General features: G+C 41.2%; 1 protein-coding gene across 1 annotated transcript in view; it reads left to right on the top strand.

Moving 5' to 3' along the window:
- Positions 1–9,259, top strand: part of LOC139413168 (zinc finger protein 180-like) — a 70,077-nt gene extending 60,818 nt beyond the window's left edge. The window contains exon 3 of the mRNA XM_071160266.1: positions 7,433–9,259. Within this exon, the coding sequence (XP_071016367.1) occupies positions 7,433–8,310 (878 nt within the window). The 3' untranslated portion in view covers positions 8,311–9,259. The remainder of the gene's footprint in view (positions 1–7,432) is intronic.
- The last annotated feature ends 9,300 nt before the right edge of the window (positions 9,260–18,559 follow it).

Genomic DNA, 18,559 nt, shown 5'->3' with positions numbered 1-18,559 from the left:
TGTCAAGTTGGTTTTTGATCTAGAAAGGCATTTTCAAGTCTTACCATAGACTTTCAATACGATTGTAACTAGGCCACCCAGGAACATTCAATGTCATCTTGGTAAGCTCCTCCAGTGTAGTTTAGGTTATTGTGTGGTTTAGGTTATTGTCCTGTTAGTACAGTTTTTTTGTATTCAGATCTCTGAAATGCACTCTACCTACGTAACATTTCGTGTTCGACTTATATTATGCTGGGAAAACAGTTTTCATAGGCACAGAAATCCTAAATAATTTCAGAGTTTGCTAAATCCAATGGTTCTAACCGAAAGTCACCTTAACTTTATTGACAACACCCAAATCGATACTGTCATTAACGCAGTTCTTCAATAAGTACACATTCTTAACACTTTTTAGTTAGTCACATGTTCAACTATCATTTTTTATTTTTTTATTTCACCTTTATTTAACCAGGTAGGCTAGTTGAGAACAAGTTCTCATTTGCAACTGCGACCTGGCCAAGATAAAGCATAGCAGTGTGAACAGACAACACAGAGTTACACATGGAGTAAAAAATTAACAAGTCAATAACACAGTAGGAAAAAAAGTATATTTACATTGTGTGCAAAAGGCATGAGGAGGTAGGCGAATAATACAAATTTTGCAGATTAACACTGGAGTGATAAATGATCAGATGGTCAAGTACAGGTAGAGATATAGGTGTGCGAAAGAGCAGAAAAGTAAATAAATAAAAACAGTATGGGGATGAGGTAGGTAAAAATGGGTGGGCTATTTACCGATAGACTATGTACAGCTGCAGCGATCAGTTAGCTGCTCAGATAGCAGATGTTTGAAGTTGGTGAGGGAGATAAAAGTCTCCAACTTCAGCGATTTTTGCAATTCGTTCCAGTCACAGGCAGCAGAGAACTGGAACGAAAGGCGGCCAAATTAGGTGTTGGCTTTAGGGATGATCAGTGAGATACACCTGCTGGAGCGCGTGCTACGGGTGGGTGTTGCCATCGTGACCAGTGAACTGAGATAAGGCGGAGCTTTACCTAGCATGGACTTGCAGATGACCTGGAGCCAGTGGGTCTGGCAACGAATATGTAGCGAGGGCCAGCCGACTAGAGCATACAGGTCGCAGTGGTGGGTGGTATAAGGTGCTTTAGTGACAAAACGGATGGCACTGTGATAAACTGCATCCAGTTTGCTGAGTAGATTGTTGGAAGCTATTTTGTAAATGACATCGCCGAAGTCGAGGATCGGTAGGATAGTCAGTTTTACTAGGGTAAGTTTGGCGGCGTGAGTGAAGGAGGCTTTGTTGCGGAATAGAAAGCCGACTCTAGATTGGATTTTCGATTGGAGATGTTTGATATGAGTCTGGAAGGAGAGTTTACAGTCTAGCCAGACACCTAGGTACTTATAGGTGTCCACATATTCAAGGTCGGAACCATCCAGGGTGGTGATGCTAGTCGGGCGTGCGGGTGCAGGAAGCGAATGGTTGAAAAGCATGCATTTGGTTTTACTAGCGTTTAAGAGCAGTTGGAGGCCACGGAAGGAGTGTTGTATGGCATTGAAGCTCGTTTGGAGGTTAGATAGCACAGTGTCCAAGGACGGGCCGTAAGTATACAGAATGGTGTCGTCTGCGTAGAGGTGGATCAGGGAATCGCCCGCAGCAAGAGCAACATCATTGATATATACAGAGAAAATAGTCGCCCCGAGAATTGAACCCTGTGGCACCCCCATAGAGACTGCCAGAGGACCGGACAGCATGCCCTCCGATTTGACACACTGAACTCTTTCTGCAAAGTAGTTGGTGAACCATCATCAGCTGATCCAGGAAATCATTTTCTGAATGACAGTCAAATCGGGGCAGCAGGTAGCCTAGCGGTTAGAGTCTTGGACTAGTAACCGAAAGGTTGCAAGATTGTAAAAATCTGTCGTTCTGCCCCTGAACAAGGCAGTTAACCCACTGTTCCTAGGCCGTCATTGAAAACAAGAAGTTGTTCTTAACTGACATGCCTAGTTAAATAAAGGTAAAAAATAAATAAATGACAAACATAAATGACAGACATGCAACAACAACCAACGGGCTTCTTCATTCATTACTCTGGTAAAGACAGTTATGCCGTGCTCCATGTTGGATCCAACATCCCTAACAAATTGATGTTTATAATCTTATTGTCTGCTTGATTTATAGTAGGGTTTCGTTAGTCTGTTTGGAAACAGAGATACTTGTCCCATAATGTGTAGAGAACTGTTCCTTGATGGATAGGCTATTGTACAACACAAATAGCTATTTTCTTATTCAGGACATTTAGAATGACAACACAGTTACATAGTAGCCTAGTGGGATTATTCACAAAATGATCTGGTTATGAAATGTCATGACAAAGATTTTTTATTGTTCATGTTTCACCTGAAATATGAAATTATTTATAGTCCTAGGTCTATGTTGTTGTTAGGTGAAGTTATGGGTCCTACAGTAGGTTTATGTTGTACAGTGAGGGGGAAAAGTATTTGATCCCCTGCTGATTTTGTATGTTTGCCCTCTGACAAAGAAATGATCAGTCTATAATTTTAATGGTAGGTTTATTTGATCAGGGAGAGACAGAATAACAACAAAAAATACAGAAAAACGCATGTCAAAAATATTATAAATTGATTTGCATTTTAAAGAGGGAAATAAGTATTTGACCCTCCCCTCTCAATTAGAAAGATTTCTGATTCCCAGGTGTCTTTTACACAGGTAACGAGCTGAGATTAGGCGCATACTCTTAATTAAAGGCAGTGCTCCTAATCTCAGTTTGTTACCTGTATACAAGACACCTGTCCACAGAAGCAATCAATAAGATTCCAAACTCTCCACCATGGCCAAGACCAAAGAGCTCTCCAAGGATGTCAGGGACAAGATTGTAGACCTACACAAGGCTGGAATGGGCTACAATACCATCGCCAAGCAGCTTGGTGAGAAGGTGACAACAGTTGGTGCGATTATTCGCAAATGGAAGAAACACAAAAGAACTGTCAATCTCCCTCGGCCTGGGGCTCCATGCAAGATCTCACCTCGTGGAGTTGCAATGATCATGAGAACGGTGAGGAATCAGCCCAGAACTACACGGGAGGATCTTGTCAATTATCTCAAGGCAGCTGGGACCATAGTCATCAAGAAAACAATTGGTAACACACTACGCCGTGAAGGACTGAATTCCTGCAGCTTCCACAAGGTCCCCCTGCTCAAGAAAGCACATATACATGCCCGTCTGAAGTTTGCCAATGAACATATGAATGATTCAGAGGACAACTGGGTGAAAGTGTTGTGGTCAGATGAGACCAAAATGGAGCTCTTTGGCATCAACTCAACTCGCCATGTTTGGAGGAGGAGGAATGCTGCCTATGACCCCAAGAACACCATCCCACCTGTCAAACATGGAGGTGGAAACATTATGCTTTGGGAGTGTTTTTCTGCTAAGGGGACAGGACAACTTCACCGCATCAAAGGGACGATGGACGGGGCCATGTACCGTCAAATCTTGGCCTTCCCTCAGCCAGGGCATTGAAAATGGGTCTTGGATGGGTATTCCAGCATGACAATGACCCAAAACACACGGCCATGGCAACAAATCAGTGGCTCAAGAAGAAGCACATTTAGGTCCTGGAGTGGCCTAGCCAGTCTCAAGACCTTAACCCCATAGAAAATCTGTGGAGGGAGCTGAAGGTTCAAGTTGCCAAACGTCAGCCTCGAAACTTTAATGACTTGGAGAAAATATGCAAAGAGGAGTGGGACAAATCCCTCCTGAGATGTGTGCAAACCTGGTGGCCAACTACAAGAAACGTCTGACCTCTGTGATTGCCAAGAAGAGTTTTGCAGAGGGGTCAAATACTTATTTCCCTCATTAAAATGCAAATCAATTTAACATTTTTGACATGCGTTTTTCTATATTTTTTGGCTAGGCCACTCCAGGACCTTGAAATGCTTCTTACGAAGCCACTCCTTCGTTGCCCGGGTGGTGTGTTTGGGATCATTGTCGTGCTGACAGACTCAGCAACGTTTCATCTTCAATGCCCTTGCTGATGGAAGTTTTTTCCAAAAAGTTATATTTTGGTTTCATCTGACCATATGACATTCTCCCAATCTTCTTCTCGATCATCCAAATGCTCTCTAGCCAACTTCAGACGGGCCTGGACATGTACTGGCTTAAGCAGTGGGACACGTCTGGCACTGCAGGATTTGAGCCCCTGGCGGCGTAGTGTGTTACTGATGGTAGGCTTTGTTACTTTGGTCCCAGCTCTCTGCAGGTCATTCACTAGGTCCCCCCGTGTGGTTCTGGGATTTTTGCTCACCGTTCTTGTGATCATTTTTACCCCACGGGTGAGATCTTGCGTGGAGCCCCAGATTGAGGGAGATTATCAGTGGTCTTGTATGTCTTCCATTTCCTAATAATTGCTCCCACAGTTGATTTCTTCAAACCAAGCTGCTTACCTATTGCAGATTCAGTATTCCCAGCCTGGTGCAGTCTACAATTTTGTTTCTGGTGTCCTTTGACAGCTCTTTGGTCTTGGCCATAGTGGAGTTTGGAGTGTGACTGTTTGAGGTTGTGGACAGGTGTCTTTTATACTGATAACAAGTTCAAACAGGTGCCATTAATACAGGTAAGGAGTGGAGGACAGAGGAGCCTCTTAAAGACCAAGTTACAGGTCTGTGAGAGCCAGAAATCTTGCTTGTTTGTAGGTGACCAAATACTTATTTTCCACCATTTGCCAATAAATTCATAAAAAATCCTACAATGTGATTTTCTGGATTTTTTTCTCATTTTGTCTGTCATAGTTGAAGTGTACCTATGATGAAAATTACAGGCCTCTCTCATCTTTTTAAGTGGGAGAACTTGCACAATTGGTGGCTGACTAAATACTTTTTTGCCCCACTGTATACTAGATCCATAACTAGTGGTTTCGTCATTACCAGATATACTACATCCATAACTAGCGGTTTCCTCATTACCAGATATACTACATCCATAACTAGCGGTTTCCTCATTACAGATATACTACATCCATAACTAGCGGTTTCCTCATTACCAGATATACTACATCCATAACTAGCGGTTTCCTCATTAGCAGATATACCACATCCATAACTAGCGGTTTCCTCATTAGCAGATATACCACATCCATAACTAGCGGTTTTCTCATTAGCAGATATACCACATGCATAACTAGCGGTTTCCTCATTACCAGATATACTACATCCATAACTAGCGGTTTCCTCATTACCAGATATACTACATCCATAACTAGCGGTTTCCTCATTAGCAGATATACCACATCCATAACTAGCGGTTTCCTCATTAGCAGATATACCACATCCATAACTAGCGGTTCTCATTAGCAGATATACCACATCCATAACTAGCGGTTTCCTCATTAGCAGATATACCACATGCATAACTAGCGGTTTCTTCATTAGCAGATATACCACATCCATAACTAGCGGTTTCCTCATTAGCAGATATACTACATCCATAACTAGTGGTTTCTTCATTAGCAGATATACCACATCCATAACTAGTGGTTTCCTCATTACCAGATATACTACATCCATAACTAGCGGTTTCCTCATTACCAGATATACTACATCCATAACTAGCGGTTTCCTCATTACCAGATATACTACATCCATAACTATTGGTTTCTTCATTAGCAGATATACCACATCCATAACTAGCAGTTTCCTCATTACCAGATATACAACATCCATAACTAGTGGTTTCCTCATTACCAGATATACTACATCCATAACTAGCGGTTTCCTCGTTAGCAAGGGGGAGTTTCTGCAACCAGATACACTACATCCATATTATCGTGACGGTTAATGTGACGACTGCTGCTCATCGAATGATTAGTGGTTTATAATTGCGTGATTAAATAAATCTGTCAATTATTAACTCATTAACCCGGGGCACCATGGGAAAATTAGTTTTTATTGAGTTGCTATTTCCCAAATTATTAACTCAAAGATTTTCAGTATCAATTTTACAACAGTCGCTAATTAATCAATTTCCTCTACAGTTTCATTCTGAACGTCGCATAATCCGGGAATCTGCACAAACCCGAGTCCCACCAATGAGTCCGTACCACACCAATTTTAGTTGATTATTTATTTACTATCAAGCTAAAATGATAATATGAGATACACATACACAAAACACAGTCTAGGCTATTGAATAGAACTTAGTACAACGGGCCAACGCAGTATGATGCGTGTTACCCAAAATGGGGATTTAAAAGAGAGAGAAAAAGAAAATGTACACGAGAGAAATGTACATTTATGTGCATTTGTCAGCGTTGCTTATTTTAACCCTAACCTTGCCTCGAACTGCCGCTATTATGGGTCGGAATATAATGATGTAATTACGTGTTAAAGGTCTCCGATGGTGGGTCTCCGCGTGGACCTGGTTCCTCGGATGTTTCACTTCTCTGGTGTTACTCTCTGGTTGTCCTCACGATGTCAGTGTCCTTGTCTTCGTGGTCTGTTTCCTCACCCTTGTTCTAAAAGGGGTCTTCGGAGAACAGCCAGCCCTGCAGCTCAGGGCTCACAGTGTTAGGAAAGAAAGCAGTGTAGATGCACGATTCGATGGAGAGTGGTGACTGGGTGGTCCTGCTTGAATTCACCCTCTTAGACGCAGCTACTCATCCGTAGCAATGATTTGGTAGAAGGTTCCTTTGTCTTCAACCTCTTGTTGCATTTTGGGTTCATTGACTACTCAGACCTTGGCTGCAGCTCGGGTCACTTAGTTTAGCATGTTAATTCTTAACTCACATGTCTTATACCCTCGGGTCAGAAGTGGACGTTTACGCCTTTTACCAAGTTAAGAGGCTGGAGGTCTGGATTTTACTCAGATCCAATTTTAGACAACTAACTTCACATTTCATCTTTACCAAAACATTCTCTTTGATTTGGACATTTTCCACACAACGTACAATGTATAAACATCAAGCGTATACTGGGAAAGCTCTTACTGTTCGAAACTCATTGTCCTAAAGTCCAATTATTGCATGTTTAATTCTCTGAGGCTGGTTCTCTATAGTGAGAGGACAAAGTAATTTTGTCTGCAACCAAATTGTGTATGCTTTGCCCTCGTGCCGCAATTTTGGCAAACACAGAAAGGGGCCTATATTGACCAAAAGACCAAAAGTCTTTTGGCACATTGCTTAGAGTTTCAACAACTTTAATAACTTATTTCTAGCCTACAATCATCGAGTTTACTGCTAATGTGAAAACAAAACAAAATATGACTATTTTTGCTCATTTTAAGACAATTGTCAAATAATTTTAACATTCATTAGATGTCAATTGTTGTACAACATCATGGCTACGCTGTTGGCGTCCCTTTTTACAGTGGATTCTGCTGTTGTGGGCCTTTTACCATCTGTCTGATTTTGTTGTTCACACAGGAGAGAGACGGGACTACAGTGGGTCCTCGGGGGAGCTTCAACAACATCATGATGCTGACAAGGCAGAGAAGAGTCTCTCCAGATCAGAACACCTCAAGAAACATCAGCGGAGACCCACAGGGAAGAAATCTCACCGCTGCTCTGACTGTGGGAAAGGTTTTAAATCTTCATCAGAACTTAAAATACACCAACGAGTACACACAATAGAGAAATCTTACCACTGTTTTGATTGTGGGAAGAGCTACTTAAGATCAAATTCACTAAAAGTACACATGAGAATTCACACAGGAGAGAAACCTTATAGCTGTACTCAATGTGGGAAGAGTTTTACTACATCAAGCCATTGGATTGTACACCAGAGAACACACACAGGAGAGAAACCTTATAGCTGTACTCAATGTGGGAAGAGTTTTACTCAGTCAAGCAACCTGTTATCACACCAGAGAAAACACACAGGAGAGAAATCTTATAGTTGTAATCAATGTGGGAAGAGTTTTACTCAGTCAAGCATCCTGGTAGCACATGAGAGAATACACACAGGAGAGAAACCGTATAGCTGTGATCAATGTGGGAAGAGTTTTACTACATCTAGCCATCTGACTGTCCACCAGAGAACACACACAGGAGAGAAACCTTATAGCTGTACTCAATGTGGGATTAGTTTTACTCACTCAAGCAGCATGTTATCACACCAGAGAAAACACACAGGAGAGAAATCTTATAGCTGTAATCAATGTGGGAAGAGTTTTGTTACATCTAGCCATCTGTCTATACACCAGAGAACACACACAGGAGAGAAACCCCATAGCTGTGATCAATGTGACAAGAGATACTCTGATAAAAGATCTCTGATCAAACATCAGAAAATACATACATGAAGGAGTTGTTTCATGATATCAATGAAATAAAATCTCACAGTGTAGAATGTTTAAACATTGTAGTAGGAGTATTTGAATAACGTAGAACCCAAATTGTTTGCCTCCTGTTCTATTGATTTCAGCATGATATGGGTATTAGCCTCATCAATGGAAATTGTTTTGTACTTTGCTGCATTCATCTTTCCCTTAATCTTGATCAGTCTGCCAGTCCCTGCCATTGAAAAATATCCCCACTGCATGATGCTGCCAACACCATGCTTCACCGTATGGATTGGGCCTGGTTTCCTCCAGACGTGACGCTTGACATTCAGGCCAAGAGTTCAATCTTGGTTTCATCAGACCAGAGAATCTTGTTTCTCATGGTCTGAGAGGCCTTTTGGCAAACTCCAAGTGGGCTGTCATGTGACTTTTATTGAGGAGTGGCTTCCGTCTAGCCACTCTATCGTAAAGGTCTGATTGTTGGAGGGCTGTATAGATGGTTGTCCTTCTGGAAGGTTCTCCCATCTCCACAGAGGAACTCTGGAGCTCTGTCAGAGTGACCAGTGGGTTCTTGGTCACCTCCCTGACCAAGGCCCGTCTCCCCTGATTGTTCTGTTTGAAATGGATGCCAGCTCTAGGAAGAGTCTTGGTGGTTTCAACCGTCTTACATTTTAGAATGATGGAGGCCACTATGTTCTTAGGGACCTTCAATACTGCAGAAATGTTTTGGTACCCTTCCCCAGATCTGTGCTTTGACACAATCCTGTCTCGAAGCTCTACGGACAATTCCTTCGACCGCATGGCTTGGTTTTTTCCTCTGACATGAATTTATGGCAGGTGGGCTCCAATGAAGTTGTAGAAACATCTCAAGGATGATAATGGAAACAGAATGCACCTGAGCTCAATTTTGAGTTTCATAGCAAAGGGTCTAAATATGGTATTTCTGTTTTTCACTTTGTCATTATCGGGTATTGTGATGTCATTATGGGGTATTGTGTGTAGGTTGATGAGGAAAATATTATTTAATCCATTTTAGAATAAGGCTGTAACGTAACAAAATGTGGAAAAAGTCAAGGGGTCTGAATACTTTCTGAATGTTCTGAATATGCTGTTGGTTTACTGTTAGAATAAGTTGTATGACTACACCAATACTGTTAAAGCAATGATGCAGAGACCTAGAAAATACATGGCCAACTTTGCTGCTAGAGATCTAGCTACTGGGTGTGCAGGTTTCTGTCCCAGCCCTGCACTGACAGCTGACATTGTGCTGATTATTTGGATTAGACACTATTCAATCATGTCTTGTTTTGGAGTCAGATGGATGTCTATACCCACTGCCCATTTCCACAGGTGTTCTTTATGATAGGAAATAAAGGGCTGATTCACAGAATTAACTATAGTGTCTTTTTGAGTCATTGAACATTCCCTGTTTGTCCGGTTTATTGAGTTACTCTAATTTAGTCTGATGATATTGTACAATCATTATTTAATTCTGCTACATTTAAAAATTATTACATTATTTTAAGCTTAATTTAGCTAGGCAAGACAGTTAAGAAACAATTCTTAATTACAATGATGGCCTACCGGGGAACATTGGGTTAACTGCCTTGTTCAGGGGCATAACGACAGATTTTTACCTTGTCAGCTCGGGGTTTCTGGCCCAATGCTCTAACCACTAGGCTACCTGCCGGCCCATAGGCATGTCCAATGCAGACATGATGGATTAGTATTGACCTCGTAGACATGTCCAATGCACTTGTTCATGTGGTTTGTAGTTTTGATACTGAAACAGGATTTGCTAATCCTCCCACATTGTTTCCATGTTGCTGAGATGTTTTCTCCATTTGAAATGATACTGTTAGAAATACAGTGCCTTGCGAAAGTATTCGGCCCCCTTGAACTTTGCGACCTTTTGCCACATTTCAGGCTTCAAACATAAAGATATAAAACTGTATTTTTTTTGTGAAGAATCAACAACAAGTGAGACACAATCATGAAGTGGAACGACATTTATTGGATATTTCAACAACAAAAAAAAATCAAAAACTGAAAAATTGGGCGTGCAAAATTATTCAGCCCCTTTACTTTCAGTGCAGCTAACTCTCTCCAGAAGTTCAGTGAGGATCTCTGAATGATCCAATGTTGACCTAATGATGATAAATACAATCCACCTGTGTGTAATCAAGTCTCCGTATAAATGCACCTGCACTGTGATAGTCTCAGAGGTCCGTTAAAAGCGCAGAGAGCATCATGAAGAACAAGGAACACACCAGGCAGGTCCGAGATACTGTTGTGAAGAAGTTTAAAGCCGGATTTGGATACAAAAAGATTTCCCAAGCTTTAAACATCCCAAGGAGCACTGTGCAAGCGATAATATTGAAATGGAAGGAGTATCAGACCACTGCAAATCTACCAAGACCTGGCCGTCCCTCTAAACTTTCAGCTCATACAAGGAGAAGACTGATCAGAGATGCAGCCAAGAGGCCCATGATCACTCTGGATGAACTGCAGAGATCTACAGCTGAGGTGGGAGACTCTGTCCATAGGACAACAATCAGTCGTATATTGCACAAATCTGGCCTTTATGGAAGAGTGGCAAGAAGAAAGCCATTTCTTAAAGATATCCATAAAAAGTGTCGTTTAAAGTTTGCCACAAGCCACCTGGGAGACACACCAAACATGTGGAAGACGGTGCTCTGGTCAGATGAAACCAAAATTGAACTTTTTGGCAACAATGCAAAATGTTATGTTTGGCGTAAAAGCAACACAGCTGTACACACCATCCCCACTGTCAAACATGGTGGTGGCAGCATCATGGTTTGGGCCTGATTTTCTTCCGCAGGGACAGGGAAGATGGTTAAAATTGATGGGAAGATGGATGGAGCCAAATAGAGGACCATTCTGGAAGAGAACCTGATGGAGTCTGCAAAAGACCTGAGACTGGGACGGAGATTTGTCTTCCAACAAGACAATGATCCAAAACATAAAGCAAAATCTACAATGGAATGGTTCAAAAATAAACATATCCAGGTGTTAGAATGGCCAAGTCAAAGTCCAGACCTGAATCCAATCGAGAATCTGTGGAAAGAACTGAAAACTGCTGTTCACAAATGCTCTCCATCCAACCTCACTGAGCTCGAGCTGTTTTGCAAGGAGGAATGGGAAAAAAATGTCAGTCTCTCGATGTGCAAAACTGATAGACATACCCCAAGCGACTTACAGCTGTAATCGCAGCAAAAGGTGGCGCTACAAAGTATTAACTTAAGGGGGCTGAATAATTTTGCACGCCCAATTTTTCAGTTTTTGATTTGTTAAAAAAGTTTGAAATATCCAATAAATGTCGTTCCACTTCATGATTGTGTCCCACTTGTTGTTGATTCTTCACAAAAAAATAGTTTTATATCTTTATGTTTGAAGCCTGAAATGTGGCAAAAGGTCGCAAAGTTCAAGGGGGCCGAATACTTTCGCAAGGCACTGTAGTTGATTTTATTAAAACATGGGGTGATTAGTAGAAAGAACAGATGACTCTTGGTTGACCAATATATATTTTAGTTGGGGACAGCACTAGAACATGATTTTGGGGCTCCCGGGTGGCGCAGCGAACACTGCATCTCAGTGCTTGAGGCGTCACTAGACACCCTGGATCAAATCCAGGCTGTATAACAACCGGCCGTGATTGGGAGTACAATAGGGCTGGGCACAATTGGCCCACCGTCGTCCGGGGTAGGCAGTCATTGTAAATAAGAATTTGTTCTTAAATGACTTGCCTAGTTAAATAAAGGTTACATTTAAAAAATATATATATATTGTTTTATGACAAACCATTTTCTACAAATCCGTCAAGGCACCAACTTTAAGAAGGTTTTAAAACAAAGGTTTGAAACCAATTCATGAATGTAACTGAATCTAGGTATGTTGCGCCTTTAACGTAATGGCATGAAAATAAATTGGCTGAATATCATACAATGACTTATCAACAGCTCTAACAATTTGACCCCCACAGGAAATCTACACTGGCAATTCTAGAATATACTACAGTGAGGGAAAAAAGTATTTGATCCCCTGCTGATTTTTCACGTTTGCCCACTGACAAAAATGATCAGTCTATAATTTTAATGGTAGGTTTATTAGAACAGTGAAAGACAGAATAACAACAAAAAAATCCAGAAAAACTAATGTCAAAAATGTTATAAATTGATTTGCATTTTAATGAGGGAAATACGTATTTGACCCCCTCTGCAAAACATTACTTTGTACATGGTGGCAAAACCCTTGTTGGCCATCACAGAGGTCAGATGTTTCTTGTAGTTGGCCTCCAGGTTTGCACACATCTCAGGAGGGATTTTGTCCCACTCCTCTTTGCAGATCTTCTCCAAGTCATGAAGGTTTCGAGACTGACGTTTGGCAATTCGAACCTTCAGCTCCCACCAAAGATTTTCTATGAGATTAAGGTCTGGAGACTGGCTAGGCCACTCCAGGACCTTAATGTGCTTCTTCTTGAGCCACTCCTTTGTTGCCTTGGCTGTGAGTTTTGGGTCATTGTCATGCTGGAATATCCATCCACGACCCATTTTCAATGCCCTGGCTGAGGGAAGGAGGTTCTCACCCAAGATTTGACGGTACATGGCCCCGTCCATCGTCCCTTTGATGCGGTGAAGTTGTCCTGTCCCCAAAGCATAATGATTCCACCTCCATGTTTGACGGTGGGGATGGTGTTATTGGCAGCATTCCTCCTCTTCCAAACACAGCGAGTTGAGTTGATGCCAAAAGCTCCATTTTGGTCTCATCTGACCACAACACTTTCACCCACTTGTCATCTGAATCATTCAGATGTTCATTGGCAAACTTCAGACGGGCATTTATATGTGCTTTCTTGAGCAGGGGGACCTTGCGGGCGCTGCAGGATTTCAGTCCTTCACTGCGTAGTGTGTTACCAATTGTTTTCTTGGTGACTATGGTCCCAGCTGCCTTGAGATCATTGACAAGATCCTCCCGTGTAGTTCTGGGCTGATTCCTCACCATTCTCATGACCCGTGGTTACAACTCCACGAGGTGAGATCTTGCATGGAGCCCCAGGCCGAGGGAGATTGACAGTTCTTTTGTGTTTCTTCCATTTGCAAATAATCGCACCAACTGTTGTCACCTTCTCACCAAGCTGCTTGGTGATGGTCTTGTAACCCATTCCAGCCTTGTGTAGGTCTACAATCTTGTCCCTGACATCTTGGAGAGCTCTTTGGTCTTGGCCATGGTGGAGAGTTTGGAATCTGATTGATTGATTGCTTCTGTGGGCAGGTGTCTCCTATACAGGTAACAAACTGAGATTAGGAGCACTGCCTTTAAGAGTATGCTCCTAATCTCAGCTCATTACCTGTATAAAAGACACCTGGGAGCCAGAAATCTTCCTGATTAAGAGGGGGTCAAATACTTATTTCCCTCATTAAAATGCAAATCAATTTATAACATTTTTGACACGAGTTTTTCTGGATTTTTTGTTGTTGTTTTCTGTCTCTCACTGTTCAAATAAACCTATCATTAAAATTATAGACTGATAATTTCTTTGTCAGTGGGCAAATGTACAAAATCAGCAGGGGATCAAATACTTTTTTCCCCTCACTGTATATAGCCTAGAAACCTGGTTAAACTATCATTATGACATCATGTATGAATTCTAGAATATACTATATAGCCTAGAAACCTGGTTAAACTATCATTATGACATCATAGATGAATTTTAGAATATACTATATAGCCTCAATCTGTTTAAAATTATAATTTGGACCTCATGGATTGCCGGTCTTTGTATTCATAGTGTAGTGAATTCATGGGGTAGCCTTGAGCTGAACTCAAACCTGGGTCCAGTTACTGTCAAGCCAACACCTTATAACTGTTAGGCCAAGATGTCTGATCTTCTTGACGAGGTCGCTAGGTGTTGGGTTACGGTGGCTACAATAGCTTTCTCTATGAATTTGAGAGTGGTTACACTTCTCCAGCCCCCATCCCTCAGCTGTTTACCAAACCAAGTCTCTGGGCAGCCATTTTGTTTATGTTTAAAAAAAACACAACCCAGCAATCTGCAGTTTAAACAATAACAAATCTGTCATTCCACCACTGTTTTGCTAATAAGATGATGGTTGGGGAAGGAGAAATGAAACTACTCTCAAATTCATAGACAGACCTATGGATGCAAGGACTGACCATCCATGATATCAACATGATAGTTTTAACCATGTTGAGGCTATACAGTGTTTATTTACATTGTTTACAACAGTTGAACTAAGTTTATGAGGCATGTGTTATATTATTCAATAATCAATGGCTATAAATAATTTAAAAGTCACAATATGGATGTAGCAATTGCAGATTTCCCACTTTAACACCAAACATCAGATCAGCAACTGCCGAGTTTGTGTTTTTAAGATGGTACTTACTAGTGTTAATCAGGGAACGCTTTCTCAAAACCATCTTATGGCGAAGTTCACCGTTAGAACCATTGGATGCCTTATTAAGATGCATTTGAGAAACCGGGCCCAGATATCCAGTTTCCTCCTCTTCTTCCTCCTCCTTTTTCGATGTAACAGTCATCTCCCCCTCCTCCTCTTTCACTCCATAAACTGCATCCTCCTCTTCTTTTACTGAAACATCCTCCTCTTTCACTCTGAACGCGTCTTCCTCTTCTTTCACAGTAACGAACTCATCCTCTACTTCTTGTTTTACTGTGATATCCTCCTCTTCGTCGTCCTCTTTCACGAGAGCTTCTTTCTCCGTCCAACAGACCTCCCCTTCTTTAGCAGGAAAATATTAACTTTGTGAACTCATGGTCGGAGATGTTAGCTAGCTAGGCTAATGCTAACTAAACCAGTCCACTAACTGACTAATAACAACAACACAGTAAATATGAAAATAAATCGGATAACTAACTAGACGACAATAGTGGGTTTAAAACACAGTGGCTAATATACACTAATGCGGCTAAAGAGCTTTATTTTGTCTAGCAAGCTACGGAGGTGGCTGACTGACTGTTGCTGCTGTTGAAAGAAGCGTTCCGTCCACTAGATTATACGTCACACCAGCAGCATCTCCTTAAATTCCCACACCGCCATCTGCTGACTGGAGTGGGTAACACAGTTGAGTAAAATGTTTATTTTATTTTCAAACGCCGCTGGTCCTAAAATATTATTTAGCCCCTCCTAAATAAATCAATATCAGTCAATATATTTTTTCTGTGATTTCCTTTTTTCGTCAACCGTTCCATCTCATCTTAAACTTCCTATCGGGTCGGAACTTGGACCGGGGGAGGCTGCTGCTGCACTAGTGACTGTTAGACTGTCTTCAGCAAAGATGGCAGAGAGAAATACTAGGAGAGAGGGGTACCCCTACACAGAACTGAACTGGGTCAAAGATAGCGGACAGAAATACTAGGAGAGAGGGGTACCCCTACACAGAACTGAACTGGATCAAAGATGGCGGACAGAAATACTAGGAGAGAGGGGTAACCCTACACAGAACTGAACTAGATCAAAGATGGCGGACAGAAATACTACGATGGAAGCAAATGTAAGTGATTCATAACGAATCACGCAAAAAACATGTACAGTTGACTGGAATTGTAGTTAATGTAGAGACAAACGATTATGCATTTTTTTAATCATATAGTTCATTTACGAAAATCGTGATTTAGCCAGCTAGCTGGCTAGCTAACATTAGCCAGCTAGCTGGCTAGCTAACATTTTCCAGCTAGCTGACTAGCTAACATTTTCCAGCTAGCTGACTAGCTAACATTAGCCAGCTAGCTGACTAGCTTTATGGGTGTTGTGACATGAGTATGAAATTGTAATTCTGGTTGTTTTAGGGACTCATGAAACAACCAGCAAACCAGGCTGTAGTTTTGTGAAACAGTGGATGTATAGAATCTAGCTAGCTGAAGAATTTACTTCAAATTTGATGTACAATTGTGTAAGCTTGCCTTGCTGATATTTGCCATGCAGATAGATGACATCACGTTGCTATCTATGTTCTTGCTTATTGTGCAGTGGATGATTAAAATACATGTATGTCCATGGATGTGTAGCTAGCTATCTAGCCGATCTGTGTATGGACCCAAACGTTTGGTATACATATTAGTTCAGAACCTAGCTATGAACCTCAGCTATCATAGCCAGTTGTATCAACTTCAAAACAGCCTGAATGACATTAATGAAGCCTATGGATTGAGTAGTATATAATATCATGTTGTTCCAAGGATGCAAGTCGTATATACATGTTGTGATTACCATGCATGAGATCCCCACGTTGTAGCGTGTACATTGAATATATTCACTGATCATGTACTCTACCTTGGCAAATAAAGGTGCAGTTTAGGTATGAATGTCTTTGAGATTATTTTTCAGTCATATCCAATACCAGGAGCATCAAATTCCAGTCTTTGAATGACACTGTGTCTGCATGTATGTATTACACTTCAACAGTGTTTACCAATCTTGGTCCTGGGACATCAATGGTTACACATTGTAACTAATAGACTAGAAACAGGATTTAACTAGTTAATTCATATATACAGAAATATAATGTTAATAAACACTACACTACACTACACTTCCTATGCATCATGTAAATAATCTAACACTGGTTCATCTCAACATCTCATGCCCTTCATCTGCATTGATCTGATAAACACAGGATAGGTGGAGTATTTCATCACATTACACTTCATTTCAACCAGTAGAGAATGTGAAACGCTTTATTGAAAGGCTCATTATCCAAGTGTTTATAAATACAAGTGCAATCTGTACTTCAATGCACATCTGTTGTGCATTATAAAAACAGAGGAAAAAAGAGGTGTCAGGGAGAGGTGTTAAAGACAGAAAGGGAAAGTGGTAAGCACATAGGAGCAGGGAACATGATTAATGAATCACAGTGCTACCTAAATATTCTCTCAGGTCATCACAATTACATAACCTTTGTACCGACTAGAGACACTTATCTTAAAAGCAGGTGAGGTGGCGATGATGAGACTGGGGGTTGGCATCCTCTCACATCAAAACATCAGCAGACGAGAGACAGATGGAGAGAGAGAGCATGTTTAAGCCTTGTGTTTTTATTTTTTATTCTAACATTGTTAGTCATCAATCAGGAGGTGAAATGCAAAACTGACCTTGGATCATTAACTCTGGGACTATTGTATCAATCTGTATTTCAATGTAAAGCATCTCTTCAATAATACTTCCTGTATAATAAACTGACCTGGGATCATTAACTCTGGGACTACTGCATCTATCTGTATTTCAATGTAAAGCATATCTTTAATAATACTTCCTGTTGATCTGACCAAGTGACCTCTCACATCTGATCATGTTGTGCCCTCTATGTAGCCAGTTCAGCTGCAGGAGGGGTTTCACCGACACAGCTGATATAACCTCGAGCATTTAGGGAGAAGAGGAGAGAGGGATGAAGTGAAGAAGAGAGACTGTTATTGACAAAATAAGTTAGTTAAAGCCACTGTGTTCAACAGGAATCTGTGTGTGGCCTCCCCTGGTGTCCACACCACACTAAGTGGTTGCAGAGTACTTTATTCTGAAAAACATGAACAGAAAAACAATATAGCATAGTTATAGAAATAATGAAGTGTCTTACTATTCTCCATGGTTGGCCCTCTTGACTATTCTTTGAAGGTGGAAGGAGCCACAGTTATACACCTGAACCTGCACACTGCACAACACCATCGATCAATCAGATTGATACATGAGTGTGTAGGTGTGGGTTATAGGGTGTCTAATTGTTCTAAATTTTTTCAATATGGGTGATTTAAAATAGCCTGTTTTGTTTTTACACAGACATCACACCCTTACCTAAACAGCACCCTCAACTGAGAAGTAGAAATCAAAGCGAGAGAATCCTTGCAGTGCCCTACACTGTTACATCACCAGGTCATTGTGGATTACTAAAGTATAATATCCCTGATAAAAAAATCATGATAACATGGATTGATAAATGCATGGGCACACATATGTGCATGTGAAAATAACACGATCATATCAAGGATGGCATCACAAATGAATACATAAAAACCACTTGAAGCTTGATGATGAGTTGATCATTTGAATCAGCTGTGCAGTGCTGAGGCAAAAACAACAATGTGCCTCTGAGTCCCCAGGACTGAGAACCACTGCTCTTCATTGGGACCTCTTCATATGTAGCTTGGCTTACCACAGGTTATAAACTGAAAATGACATCATTAGTTTTCGAACTGTCCCGTCTCTTCTTGACACTGGTA

The sequence above is a fragment of the Oncorhynchus clarkii genome, chromosome 7 (assembly GCF_045791955.1).
Source record: "Oncorhynchus clarkii lewisi isolate Uvic-CL-2024 chromosome 7, UVic_Ocla_1.0, whole genome shotgun sequence".
NCBI lineage: Eukaryota > Metazoa > Chordata > Actinopteri > Salmoniformes > Salmonidae > Oncorhynchus > Oncorhynchus clarkii.
Note: the sequence above shows the minus strand (reverse complement) of the source record. Positions and strands in the feature narration are given on the sequence as shown.